The following is a 13,244-nucleotide window of genomic DNA, read 5'->3' as shown; positions in this document are numbered from 1 at the left end:
AGTATAGACCACGAATCGATGTTCTACTTGTCCTCTGAATTCTTTATGGATGTACGATATTAGCATTTTCTTCTACTCTAGGGTCACTTTTGCAAAGTTCCATTGGCACAATAATATGACCTGCTCTGACTATAGCTCATGAAGAAGTAAAGTTGGCAAATATCACAAAATCATAAATAATGAAATTGATCCAACCAACAATTTGAAGGACTCCAAACTAGTACCTAGACTCGGCTGGATTATCAAAGAAGGGTGACAGTAATTTGCTAGAAAGGAAGCAGCAATATCAGAAGCAAAATTAGAAGAATTCTTTATCTAAAAAAATATAGGAAATAGCAGTATCCAGCAATGGGGCGGTGCGGGTTCGGGGCGAAGCGTGGCGGGTTTCACCATTCACGGGGCGGGGCAGGTTACAGTGTATGCGGGGGCGGGGAGGGTTCTATTTTTTTTTTTTTAAATAATGCGGGCGGGGCGGGCGCAGGGCAGGATGTCGCCCTGTGATTTTACAATCAATAGATTGTGTGCGGAGCCTGAATGCAAATGTTTGGATGCCAGTTTAAAACGTTTCGATTTTCAAATTAGGCAATTCCATAGTTTACCTATTAAACTTGCACTGAAATTTCTGTTACACACCTTTTTTTCATGGGTAATCTTTTACACACTCAACCTTTTAAAAGCATATCGAAAACACACATTTTTTATTACGTGTCACTCGCGTGTTTTTCACACATGAAAGGCGAGTGGACAATTAAAATTCCGTGTCTAAAGGCTCATTTTGACAGCACTTGTCCAGCCTTTTCATATTTTCATTTTTAAAATCCTTTTCTTCATTTTTAGAATAAAAAATTCACTATTATTTTCCATCTTTTTCCATTACTGCACTATCGCCTCTTACACCACCATACCACCAAATATTTTTGCCAAGATTTAGGGGAGGATAAGAAAATTAAAGATTCATATTCAACATAGGAATCGCTGAATGACGCCGTTGAGCTGCCACGGTGGCCAAATGCTGAAGGGAAAATTCGTGAAGTTCTTCATATGTGTTTTGTGAGATTTTGTGGGTTCTAATTGGGTCTGTGGAGTTTCTTCCATTTTAGTCATTGATGGGTTGAGAATTTTGGGTTCTTGGGTTCTTTTTTGTTCTTACTGTTGCTTGGTGTAAGCAATTTTGGTACTCAAACTATATAATCAGTTGGTCAATTTGAAAGAGGGAAGATACAAATACAAAAGAATTTTAGGAAAACTATTTAATCAGTAGTGTGTTGACATAGATTCAATGTTATCCTAATAATTTGAAAATTAAAATTAAACTTTGGGTGGTGGAGGGAGGGGGCCAGCCATGGTGGTACAACCTGGGGAAGATGAAGAAGATGGAAATAATTATAAATTCAAGTTTTTTGAAGTCAACAACACGTGTCACGTTATTATTGGTGCGTGACTATACTTGATGAGAAAAAAAGTGGTCCAGTACTGAAGAAGTGTGTTTTAGACACACTTTTAAAAGTTTGAGCGTATAAGAAGTTTTCCGTGAAAAAAAGGTGTGTAACAGGGATTTCCGTGCAAGTTTAATGGGTAAACCATGTATTTTGCCGGGAGAAATTCAAAAATAGCCAGATTTACAACTGATCGTTCAAAAATAGGCCAGTTTCAAAAGTAATCAAAATTTAGCCACTTTTCATGTAAAGATAAATCTGAGCGAAAACATTGTTCAAAACCCGAAAAATACGTCAGTATATTATACTGGAGTTCCAGCATAAGTATGCTTGAACTCCAGCATAAGTACACTAGAACTCCAGCATAATATATTGGAGTTCCAACAAGTATATTATCCAGTATAATATACTGGAGTTTGGAGCACCGGTGCTCCAGTCTTCAATATATTATACTGGAGTCAGCAAAGTATACCGGTCCAACATAATATGCTGGAGTTCATACACAGGTGCACCGAACTCCAATATATTATGCTAGACCGGTCTCTGTTGCAGCAAAATAATGACTATTTTTCATTAACTTCGTAAACGCTGGCTATTTTTGAATAACCAGTCCGAAAACTGGTTATACCGTGCTATTTTTATAAGGCCTTCAAATTATCATAGTAAGTGGTAACATTCTAACAGGACTGTATAGACTTTTGTAGTTACCCATTCAAATTTGGTTTGAACTCTTTGACTTATATAGTTATATTTGCAACTGGAAGTAGTCATACCTCTTTTCTTATTTTTAACTGGAAGCAGACATTTAACGTTAAGTCTTGATTTTTAAATGTAGACATCGTAGTTGGCTGAAACTTTGCTAGGTAACTCGACCACCATTAGTGCTACAATAAAATTTATGAATGCAGTAGTAATATTATTTGCTGCCAAAGGAAAATGCCATGAAGCTGTGATCAATTGAACATTGATTAATCAACATTTATAATGAAAGTGACATACACTTCAAGTAGCACAGAGTCCACATTCTTGCATTAATATTAAAAAGATAGGAGGAAAAGACAACTAAATGTAGTAAGTTGAGTTAAAAGAAGAATATAATGCATCAGAATGTGGTGTCGTTTGATAATTTTTCCAAATTATTTTTTTTTTAAAACAAATATGCGGGGCAAGTTTGCACGGAGCGGGAGCGGGGCAGTTAAAAACAGTAAATTTTGCCTTGCGGGAGAGGGGTTGAAATCTTTGCGGGTTTGCGCGGGTTTGCCCCGCAACTGCACCGCCTCACACCATTTGCCATCCCTATACACATAAAGAATTTTTAGATGCATTATAACCTACTATAACTTAGTTAGTTATCATATTAGTTTTCCAAGATCCAATTAATACTCATTAGCAATTACTTAATTATTACTATTAATTTTAAGTTACTTGATCATGTAATTGATATTTGTAAAAGTCAAAAACAAAAAAGAAGGCGAACGGCGTCGTTACCTTTGTTCCTTGGTCAAACAAATAGTAGCTCACAATCGTCTCTCTCACACTCACATATGGAGCTATCAATTTCTCATCGTCTCTTCAACTCTTCTTCTTCATCACTACCTTCCCTTCTCAATTTAAGAACTAGGGTTTCGCAAACCCTTCTTTTCTCCACAAATAATTATCACCAAAAATCACATCTTTTCACTGGACTACACCACAAACTAGCGACTACTTCAATGGCAGCTCAAACAACGATTCCTCACGCTTTTGATAATGGTTCTTCGATAACTTCCTCTGAAACAGGTAACTCCATTTTCCCTACCCAATAATGGGTTTCATTTCTTTTCTCACATAGGTTCTTCTTCTTCTTTTTTTTTTTTTTTTTCAATGAAATGGACTTGAATAGAGCATAATGGATACAGTGAATTCATATAGATGACTTTTACTAGTTTGGGATTGAGGCTTAGTGGGTTGATTGTTTAGTGTTTTTTTTTTTTAATTTCGGAAGTTGGGTTTACACTTTCTTCACTAAGAGTTTAAGTTCCATTCACGGACGATGCAAACAATATTTACACAATCCGGTCAATTATGAGGTAAATACAAGTAAATTGTTTAATAAGCATTAACTGATAATCTAGTAACAATGGTGAGTAACATACTATCATAGGTTAAACTACATTGGTGGTGTAAAAAAATCACTGTCAAAGCATAGCGTATAGCTTAAATTCTGGCTATCAGTATAGCGTAAATTCTAGATTTTGATAGCCTTGTAAAGAAATGTGCTGAATAGAGTTCATATAGCTTACTCTTAACTAGTATGGGATTGCAGCGAAGTCGATTTAATGTATTTATTGGGGTTTTTGATAGGTCGTATTGGGGAAGTGAAGAGGGCTACGAAAGAGACAAATGTGTATGTGAAGATAAACTTGGATGGAACAGGTGTTGCGGAGAATAATACTGGGATCCCATTTCTTGATCACATGTTGGATGTAAGTACTACTGTATCTTCTGCTGAAAAAGATTCTTTTCACCTGTGAGTTTTTTTTATGAGTATTGTAAAAATAAAAATAAAGAATTGATGAGTTTTCACCTGTTAGTTAGTAGTACTTACTCTTCTTCTCATTTTACGGGACGGTGTTTGATTGCCTAGGGAGTTTAAGAAAGTAAGCCTTTTGAAACTTGTGATCCAAAATAAGTCAGACAAATGCGTAGCTAAAAATCATCTCAGAAAAGTGTCATTCTTTTTTTGGATAGACTAAAACTAATAGCATGCCACATAAAATGGGATGGAGTGAGTAATAAATAAATAACAGAAGTGTTCCATGGTGGGGCACACATTTAACAAGGTATCAAAATCAAGTCTCTCACCATCCTTCAATAGAAAATATTATACATAGGGAAAAAAATAATGTCGGCACATGAGTGCGTATTGCAGGCTTAAAATATAATTTCTCATGCCTAACCGTTTAAGCTTTTAGAGGTAGAACATGCTTAATTTCTTGAATATCTTGTATCCTGATGTGTTATACTTGAACATATCCCCGGATAAAGGTAAAACAGCCTGAACAATAAGGATTGTTGGACTACTCCTGTATTTCCTTTTCTTTTTGGTAAAAATATGAAACTTGTTGAATGTGTTCCCCTATTTTGTATCAAGGGTTCGGCCTAGTGGTCAATGAGGCGGGGGGAGAATCATGAGGTCTTAGGTTCAAATCCCAACGGAGACAAAAAAAACCTAGGTGATTTCTTCCTAGCCTAAGCCTTGGTGGGCCGAGTTACCCGGTTCTCGTGCTGGTAGGAGGTGGTAGGTGTCTGATGGAATAGTTGAGGTGTGCACAATTAGCTTAAACACCACCGTCGTTAAAAAAAAGTATTGCCCTCTCCTTCAATTGCATGTTAAATTTTCTACTTTTTATGATATTTTTTTTTTCTGAAGTTTCGACCTAATTTATATTGCTGGATGTTGATGAGCAGCTTTTTGGTTTCTACTTCTAAGTTCAGTTGCTGATTTACATCTGCGCTGCTTCTGGTATTGTGCTGGTACTTAACCTTGTTTATATTTCCTTAGCAACTCGCTTCACATGGGTTGTTCGATGTGCATGTAAAAGCTACTGGGGATATTCACATTGATGACCACCACACAAATGAAGATGTTGCACTTGCCATTGGAACTGTGAGTTTTCAGGGAGCTTATAATTAAGTAATTCAGAATCTCGTGTGTTCTTTCCATGTGTCGGTCTCTTTACTCAATTTATATCTGAGAGTGGTTGTGACATCTCGTTTTGACAGAGACTCTTTTACTTGCTTGAGTCACTCCTCATTGTGTTGGCATTTTAGTTTTTTCTCTTTAGAGCCTTGACTTCTACTTTTGGGTGACTTCTAGTTTTTGATTATCTAGGCATTGTTGCAAGCACTTGGCGATAGAAAGGGAATCAATCGATTTGGTGACTTTTCAGCTCCATTAGATGAAGCACTGATTCATGTTTCACTGGTAAGTGATAACCTTATGGGAACACTAATTTTGTGAGATATTCTCTGTCTGAAGTGTGTAGATTATCAGCCTTTTGCACCATCACAATGATAACTAATAGACAGCCCTGCTTATTTCTCTAGTCAGAATTTGTACATACTTCCACAAAACAAGGTCTATACTTCTTTCACCTAGAATGTGGTTTCTTGAAACCACAAAAGTACCTCATAAAATCTTCTATTTTTCCTTATTGTAATACGACTATTCACTGATTAGACAAGAAGAATATTTGCTTTTGTGTAGGAACACGTATTGTCTTTGGTTTTAGATATTGATCTTTTTAAGCAGACAGGATGCTACAAAAAAGAAGTTGAAAACAGCCCCATTGTGTTTTGGCTCTTATGGAGGGAAAGAAACTATAGGACTTTGACAACAACAACCCTGTAAAATCCCACAGGTGAGGGGTAGGGTATAGGGAGGGTAGTGTGTACGCAAACCTTACCCCTACCCCGATGGAGTAGAGAGGCTGTTTCCGATACACCCTCGGCAAACTATAGGACTTTGAATTTGTACAAAATTGAAAAAACTCTTGTTTTGGTTGTACTTATGATATAAATAGGAAATTCCTGTTTGTATAAATAGTTGGTTAAATTTTTGGGGTAGAATGCATATCTATATAGTATCATTTTGAAACAGCCACACCAACCTGGTGACATATTAATAGCATGTCATGATTTATCAAATAAAATCATATTGATCTTTTTATGATCATGATCTGCATGTATATTAACTGTTTGATATTTAATTTATACAGGATTTATCAGGAAGGCCATATTTGGGCTATGATTTACAAATACCTACTCAGAGAGTTGGAACTTATGACACTCAGGTCTGTCTATTCTTCTTGTTCTACTATGAACAGGGTCAGTGTCTCCAAGTTCCTGCATCGTTTGACTTCAATTGTGAATGAACATTTGTTTCTAGTATAGTAGATGGAAGATTTTCTTTATCTCCAGTATCAAATAGGTTTTCTCCAATTGCTACCACCTGTTTGAATTTGGTTAATCAGATATATTTTTGATCAAATCTGATGCTAGAACCTTTTCTTTCCTCAATTAATGTATATAACAAAATTTAGTTTGTGTACTAGGTTTTTCATAGGAGAACCATCATATTGTGGTTTTTGATTCAGATTGTTTAATGTATGAATGTTGAATTTTGGATGGTATAAATATTGGGTACTAATTTTACTGTTAATGAAGTATGTCAGTTCAAAATGTCCAAGATAGAGCATGTGTCAATATCATGTGTACATGCCAAGTACTTTTACAACTAATTGTTAGTTTGTTACCATGGTTAAGAAAAGAAAGAAATTTTATGCTCTCCTAGCCATAAGACATTAATTGTTTAAGCTGTGTAAGTTTTCGCTCATTTCTATATCTATTCTTTGGATCTGCGGATTTGAATGACATTGTTATGTTTAGCTGGTGGAACACTTCTTTCAGTCTTTGGTCAACACTTCTGGAATGACGCTCCATATTCGACAGGTAAATCCTTTTATGACCTCTTCAGATGGTTGTTTATTTTTTTTTTTTTGGGGGGGTGGGGGGGGGGGTGGGTGGGGTGGGAGGGGGTGACTGGTGAGGGGGCTTTTCGTTTATTTTTTTGTGACTTATTTTTCTGCCCTTATTTGATCTTTACTCTGGTTTTATACTCTTGCATACTAAGATGTTGAATTTGTCTGGTCACAGCTTGCTGGAAAAAATTCTCATCACATCATTGAGGCAACGTTCAAGGCGTTTGCTAGAGCTCTTCGGCAAGCAACTGAATATGACTTGCGTCGTGGTGGAAGTGTGCCCAGGTTTGGTTATTTTCCTTTCATTTAAGATTTTAAAACAGCTTATAATGTGTCAGTATCATTGAGGTTATTGTTTAGGGGTGCTCAATTTTTAATTTCTCTGTAAGTTTGTAGTACTACTTGTAATCCAACAAAATCATGGACTTTAATTGGGTAAATATCTTCTTCCTTTCTTCAAGTTACCATTTCTTCACCGCTTAGATTCACTAGAACTCCTTTCATTACATCAACCACCAGCATTTGACACATCAACCAAAAGTCCTTTTATATTCAAACATGAACCTGGTAGACATACATGTCGAACAGACACACAAGATGATGATGAAAGAATGGCAAATTTACTTTGATTTCTTTTTTCCGAACCTCAATTGCCTCCTCTTTATTGGTGCAGCTCAAAAGGGGTTTTGTCCCGATCGTGAAATATCTATTTCCGCAAAGATTCACATTCTTTGAGTGAAGGTTGGTATTTTAGCATTTCAGTATATACAAATGAGTTGGCAATTGTTTGTATGGATAATCCTTCTGCAGGGAAATGATGTTCTGCTTATTACTTACTATTTATCCCTTGCTGTTGTTTGCTGCACTGCTATTCTGCAAGGTATATCATGATTACTATACCCTGTGGCAGAAGAAGGTGGATCAAGATACATCAGATGTTTCTCTAGCTCTTTCCAGATATTATTTTGATATCTACAAATGCTACAAGACGAATGCAGGCAGCTACTTTCAGTATTTCAGTTTTTATGTATGAAATGTTGGAGGTTTGACTGGTGATGGAGGCATTATGCTTTTGTTTGGTTGTAATCTTTTTTATTACCAGAGGTCATTTGTACTTTCGTGAAGAAAGATCGCTTCTGTTCTTTTAAGTTGCCTATTACAAGGGTGATATTCTAAGAGGATATATGAATGAGCACAATAAAAGGTCTCTCTCTCTCTCTCTCTGGAATGTAGGAGCAATCTATTCCAGCAAAACATGAGATGTAACTTGACCCTATGCTAAGTCCAAGCAATTTTTCTGTATTTTGTTGTTAAATGCAACTTTGAGCTTTTCATATGTTCTGCATTTTCATAATTTTTATTTTTGCTTTGATCAAAATGTGAGTGCTTCATACAGTATGTGAGAAACTACAGTCAGCATGGCGATGTATACTCTCTTATTTGTTCCTTGATAGTAACAAAATGAAAAACGGATACAAAGGGATGTGGATTGTGTTGTCTCGGATGCTTGAATGTAGTGGTTTTGGTATAATAGAACATGGACTCATGTGGGGTGGGGTAGGGGGAATACCGCTGTAATGGTAATAGTTGCCGCTGAGGTGCAAGCCGTGGTGACAACCCTTTGTAAAGTTGCATACAATAGACCAGGTTGAAGCCTTCGATTCTTGCAAAGCAGGAGCTTAAAGCATTGGTGACTTTATTGTTCGAGCAAATATTATTTAAGGCTGTTGACGTGCCATGACTTGGTTTACTTGCTTCAGTGAAGGGCTTCAATAAATTGAGTGGTGACTGGATTACTCACCTTTAACATTGCATATTACAGATATATTTATATCAGAGTTGTTTGAAAGTAGTTGCATAACATGCATTCATGGTTACACCAAAATGAAACCTTTGAATTGAGGAACCTTTAATTGTATTCGGATAAATATTCCTTTCTTTGTCTAGTGTTGTCACAAAATTTAGGTCACATTTGGAACAGATGATTTGGTCACCAGCATCGAACAAAATATCATTGCAACAGGGCTGATGGAGAGAAGCGGAAAAAAAAGAAAAAAAAAAACAAATGCAACCAAAAATACTTCAATAAAATGTAGTTGAGCATGTTCTCACATCTCACTGAAAAAGAAAGGAGTGTTCACTCGTGAAAATCGTGCAACAGAAGATACTATATCACATTAACCTCTTTTAATATGTAAATCAAGAACCATTTTAGAATGTATTTTTTTAAACAGTGGTGTTTGTCCGAGTCAGCTTGCGTGTACCTTGAATATACCCCTTGTTACAATGCTTCTTCTGCTTTATTCAGATCATCTAAGATCTCTAGCTTTATCTCTTCTGGAAGTGGAGCAGATGGGCCTGCCTTTGAATAAAAGCTGGCCAAAGATCTAATAGCTTTCTCTAGCATAACATATGATTCCTGCAAGTACAGTACTAAGTCAAAACAATGACCAGATGCAACAAAACTGGGAAGACATGGATGTGTTTTAACTCTCAAATATTTATGTTTCCACTACAGGAGGAAAACTCCCCTAAACTATAACTTCTAGTATTTTGCATGCTAGAGTAGATTGATGCATAAAATCATCAGAGCATGTCAAGAACTATATATCATGTGGAGTCTTCAGCTGGGTGTAGACAAGTGCGGTCATGACAAGACTCGAGGAAGAAGCCCCAGCCTAAGTTGCTCGGACTCGAGTGCGGTGTCCGATACAGGTGCGGATTTAGAGGTCGGATCTTTCATGATCTAAATTTTAAGATTCGGGGGAGGGGGGGGGGTATGGATCCACATACGGGTATGAGTGTGGTGATTCGGCTAAAATAATTCAAATATCTAAAAATAGAGTTATAAAAATATGTCTAAATTATGAGACATTATAAGGAAAACTTTCAAGGTATTCCGAGAAGGAGAAAATATTGATCAAGAGGAGAATCCGAGAAGGAGATAAAAGGAATTAGACTCACATATAAATTTTATATACAAGGTATTCCATTTTCTTCGATTTCACACTAGCATTTTTTTTTATTAAAAAATCATTCTATATGCCCCGAATTCTCCGTCAATTTTAGTCAAAATACCCAAAATCGGTTGACCAAATCTAGTACGGATCCCACACCTATGTCGTGTCGACACAGGGGCAGCACCGAAAGTGAAGAGTCCGAGCAACTTAGGCCCCAACTAACTCCATGCCAGCAGCCGCAATAGAAGGGGAGCAACTATTCTTTGGAATGACTGGCGTAGGTCCACGAAAGTAAAGGATTTTTACTAATTGATAAGGTTATATCACAAGATGTTAAAGACTTCTTTCAGACAGTTGATTTGCACAAACTCTAAAGCTATTGCAACTGATGAGTTAGTGATGAAAGAAGGCAGTAATTGTAGCAAAGGTGCATCAACAACCAGATTTCTTCTGTCTTCTTTTCTGTAATCTATGCTCTAGCACTGCCAAACTCAAATGCATAATTGAATTGGAAGAGCATGCTCCCACACTACAATAGTTTTTGGCGCCACAAACGTGACTCTAAAATGAGGAAACAGCCACTAGAAATCTTTCTAGCTCTGCTAGCTAAAGAAGTCCGAGAACCATTTACTGAACAGCAGAATTTTCAAAAACCGTACAGGTAGATGTTTGAGAAGAAATAATTTCATTTCAAGACATTATGCAAGGTAAATTTTGGAGTTACTCTGACTTTAATTTGTTCAGCATGGAGATCTAAAAGGTGCTGTCGAAACAAGAAATGAACTTTGCACTATTGACGAATTATAACAACTACGGAAATGAAATTTGAAGTTATTATGTCATGCAAGCCTCTTCCTTAGCCAACAGGAATAGTTTCCAAAATTTCTGTGTATATTTGGAAACAATGAATCCATAATATTGCACAAAGTACTAAAACTTTTCAATGAGCTACAATGCAATAACATTCTACTTTTTGTTTGTTGAAAAGGGATTACCTCATTGACTACTGATTTTTGTCCTCTCCATCCACCAAGGTATTCCCTGATGGATTCCTTTGCTGCATCAGCTGTTCGTCTAAACTTAGACATGTCGTTCGGGTCTTCCTTTACTGATTCACGCAATGTCTTCACCACCTCTCTTGCAGATTTTAAGTAATCCTTTGGTAAAACTTTTCCTGACTTTGTTTTCTCATTTGGATCAAACAAGGACTTAAAAGCCCCAGCCACACCTTCATCCTTGTCTTGAAACTCTTCATCCTCTGCGAGAGCTGGTAGCACTGTTAAGCCGCAGTTGAATGCTATAAGTGTAACCAAAGGACTAACAAGAAGCTGGCGCCGAGTTGCTTCTTCTTTAGTTGATAATATACCAGAACTCTTTGATTGTAGTTTATCTGTTTTGTTGAAAAGAATTGCAACCAGGAAAAGAAAATTGTTAAGAATCAGGAACGATTCAATCACGATATTACGTAGATAAAATACTCATGTGAGGTCTATAGATGTCAAGGACACAGCACAATATAAGACGACGAAGAAGAAAAATCTGACTAGACATCGAAACAACCTCAAACGAAAGAGACAAGTAAACCTAAAATTAAAGCTAAGACACACTTAGCTGTTCTCCTTTGGATATATAAGAAACAAGGAAGGAGGATAGATCCCCTGGTGAGCTCTGCCTTTTTACTTTCAAGCTGTAGGCAATATCTAATTAATGTTTTTGAAAGCAATTTATCATGGCACAACATTTATATCAAGGTGCTCTATACAAAGCTTCTCAGCATGTTCACAGAACAAAAGTCCTAGTACTATTATCATATATTTGTTAACAAAATTTTCTTCCTTAGATTTTCTTATACTATGTCTCTCCAAACCCAACTTACTTTGCCAGTTCTTCACACCACAACAAGTCTAATACCTCATACCTCTAGGTAAGCTACCTATTCTTCAGCCAACTATAGGCTAATAACCGTTGAATTGTTGTGGTCAACGAAAATGGTCACAGACTATATCAGATCAAAGACTGAGAATATGTGAAAATGGAATACTAGTTATGCAATTACAAGTAAGACATGCATTGCATAATAAGAAATGACCAAAGACAATTGGATTACACTGCCTTACTTTCGACCAGATGGACCAGCTCCTGGGTTGGGGGTTCCTGTTGTACAGAGAAAACTGGAACTTAAAGAACTTATATACTAGGTTCTCATATTCATCGCCCATTCCTATAATTTAAAGGATTCAAACATTGTCATGACAGTGCATATATAACGTGCTACCTAGAGTTACCTATTGTTATAGGTCAATTTAACCTGACGGTGTTAAAAATCTATACAGTGTTGGTGCACATAACTTAAACTCGCTGTTAAAAAACATCAAACATACAAAAAAGCTTACATTCGTCGCTGCCTTGAATCTTCTTAGCAGAGCTGGAAATGGAAAATGGACAAACATTCATCGTAATAAAGAAAGCCATACTAACTCAAGCTACCCCATAAACATCAGAAGAAACCTTCACAAAGTAAGAACCAAGTCAAAGTCATTAGCTAATTACATTATCAGAAAGAAAGAACAAAAGCATTAGCTAATTAATCCAAACTAATACATATAAACTGATTTTGAAACCATTTCAACATGCAAAAATCATGTTTCCATACTCAATCCATAAAAATGTTAACAGGAATACCAATACGCTCCTATATAAATTGAACCGCCAGAAATCGAGAATGTATAAATAACAGTGCCAAAATAAAATTATATTCCTCTTCACCATAAAAAAGAGGGAATTGGGATAGACCCAAAAGTATTAAATTAGCATTCTTTGGGTAATTTAGTAGCTAAAATTACTACAAAAAAATCAAGAAAATAGAACACCCACCAAAGAATAGACACATAGAATACTCAGTTTGGGTGGAGGAAAATCTGGAGAACAAAGATAGGTGGAAATTGATAGAGAAGAAGAGTGGCAGTAGCAGCAGCTCTTAGCGATAGATACTACTGGCAGAGTCGTGAAGTGAAATGTATGAGATAGCTTTCAGTTTGGTTCACAGGTTGAACCGTTGAAGGGACAAAATTATGGGCTAGTTACTTTAAACACTCAACAACTTCAATATTCAAAGTAGGGCGGGTCAAAATCGAACGGTAAATCGTAAAAATAGCTTATTGTTTTATTGGTATTGGGTTATCAGGGTAATGGTCGGTGAACGAATTAAAATTTTATACTTAACGGCTTAACGGTTTGAGGACAAATTACTCAATTTTCTTATTGGATAAATCGTTAAACCGTTAAGATTTTTTATACTTATACTTTTACCCTTATGTATATAAAGT

General features: G+C 36.3%; 2 protein-coding genes across 7 annotated transcripts; one reads left to right on the top strand and one right to left on the bottom strand.

Annotated features, from left to right (window-relative positions):
- Positions 1–2,914: 2,914 nt before the first annotated feature.
- Positions 2,915–8,292, top strand: LOC107814209 (imidazoleglycerol-phosphate dehydratase 1, chloroplastic). 5 transcript variants are annotated; one of them, XM_075257269.1, is made up of 9 exons: positions 2,915–3,215; positions 3,780–3,901; positions 4,981–5,085; positions 5,311–5,403; positions 6,197–6,271; positions 6,888–6,929; positions 7,134–7,243; positions 7,632–7,699; positions 7,869–8,292. In XM_075257269.1, the coding sequence occupies exons 1-8, from the start codon at positions 2,981–2,983 to the stop codon at positions 7,657–7,659; spliced, it is 810 nt and encodes a 269-aa protein (XP_075113370.1). In that variant the 5' UTR covers positions 2,915–2,980; the 3' UTR covers positions 7,660–7,699; positions 7,869–8,292. The 5 variants fall into 5 exon arrangements, with proteins under 5 accessions (XP_075113370.1, XP_075113369.1, XP_075113368.1 ...); XM_075257268.1 differs by having other exon boundaries at positions 7,839–8,292; XM_075257267.1 differs by having other exon boundaries at positions 6,867–6,929; positions 7,872–8,292.
- Positions 8,293–9,024: 732 nt separating this feature from the next.
- Positions 9,025–12,988, bottom strand: LOC107814208 (photosystem II D1 precursor processing protein PSB27-H2, chloroplastic). 2 transcript variants are annotated; one of them, XM_016639572.2, is made up of 4 exons: positions 12,793–12,987; positions 12,312–12,426; positions 10,914–11,308; positions 9,025–9,377 (listed from the first exon to the last, which is right to left on the bottom strand). In XM_016639572.2, the coding sequence occupies exons 2-4, from the start codon at positions 12,388–12,390 to the stop codon at positions 9,240–9,242; spliced, it is 612 nt and encodes a 203-aa protein (XP_016495058.1). In that variant the 5' UTR covers positions 12,391–12,426; positions 12,793–12,987; the 3' UTR covers positions 9,025–9,239. The 2 variants fall into 2 exon arrangements, with proteins under 2 accessions (XP_016495058.1, XP_016495059.1); XM_016639573.2 differs by lacking the exon at positions 12,312–12,426 and having other exon boundaries at positions 12,793–12,988.
- Positions 12,989–13,244: the final 256 nt, after the last annotated feature.

This window comes from Nicotiana tabacum, chromosome 7 (assembly GCF_000715075.1).
Source record: "Nicotiana tabacum cultivar K326 chromosome 7, ASM71507v2, whole genome shotgun sequence".
In the NCBI taxonomy this organism is placed as follows: Eukaryota; Viridiplantae; Streptophyta; class Magnoliopsida; order Solanales; family Solanaceae; genus Nicotiana; species Nicotiana tabacum.
This window is presented reverse-complemented; position numbering and strand designations above follow the sequence as displayed.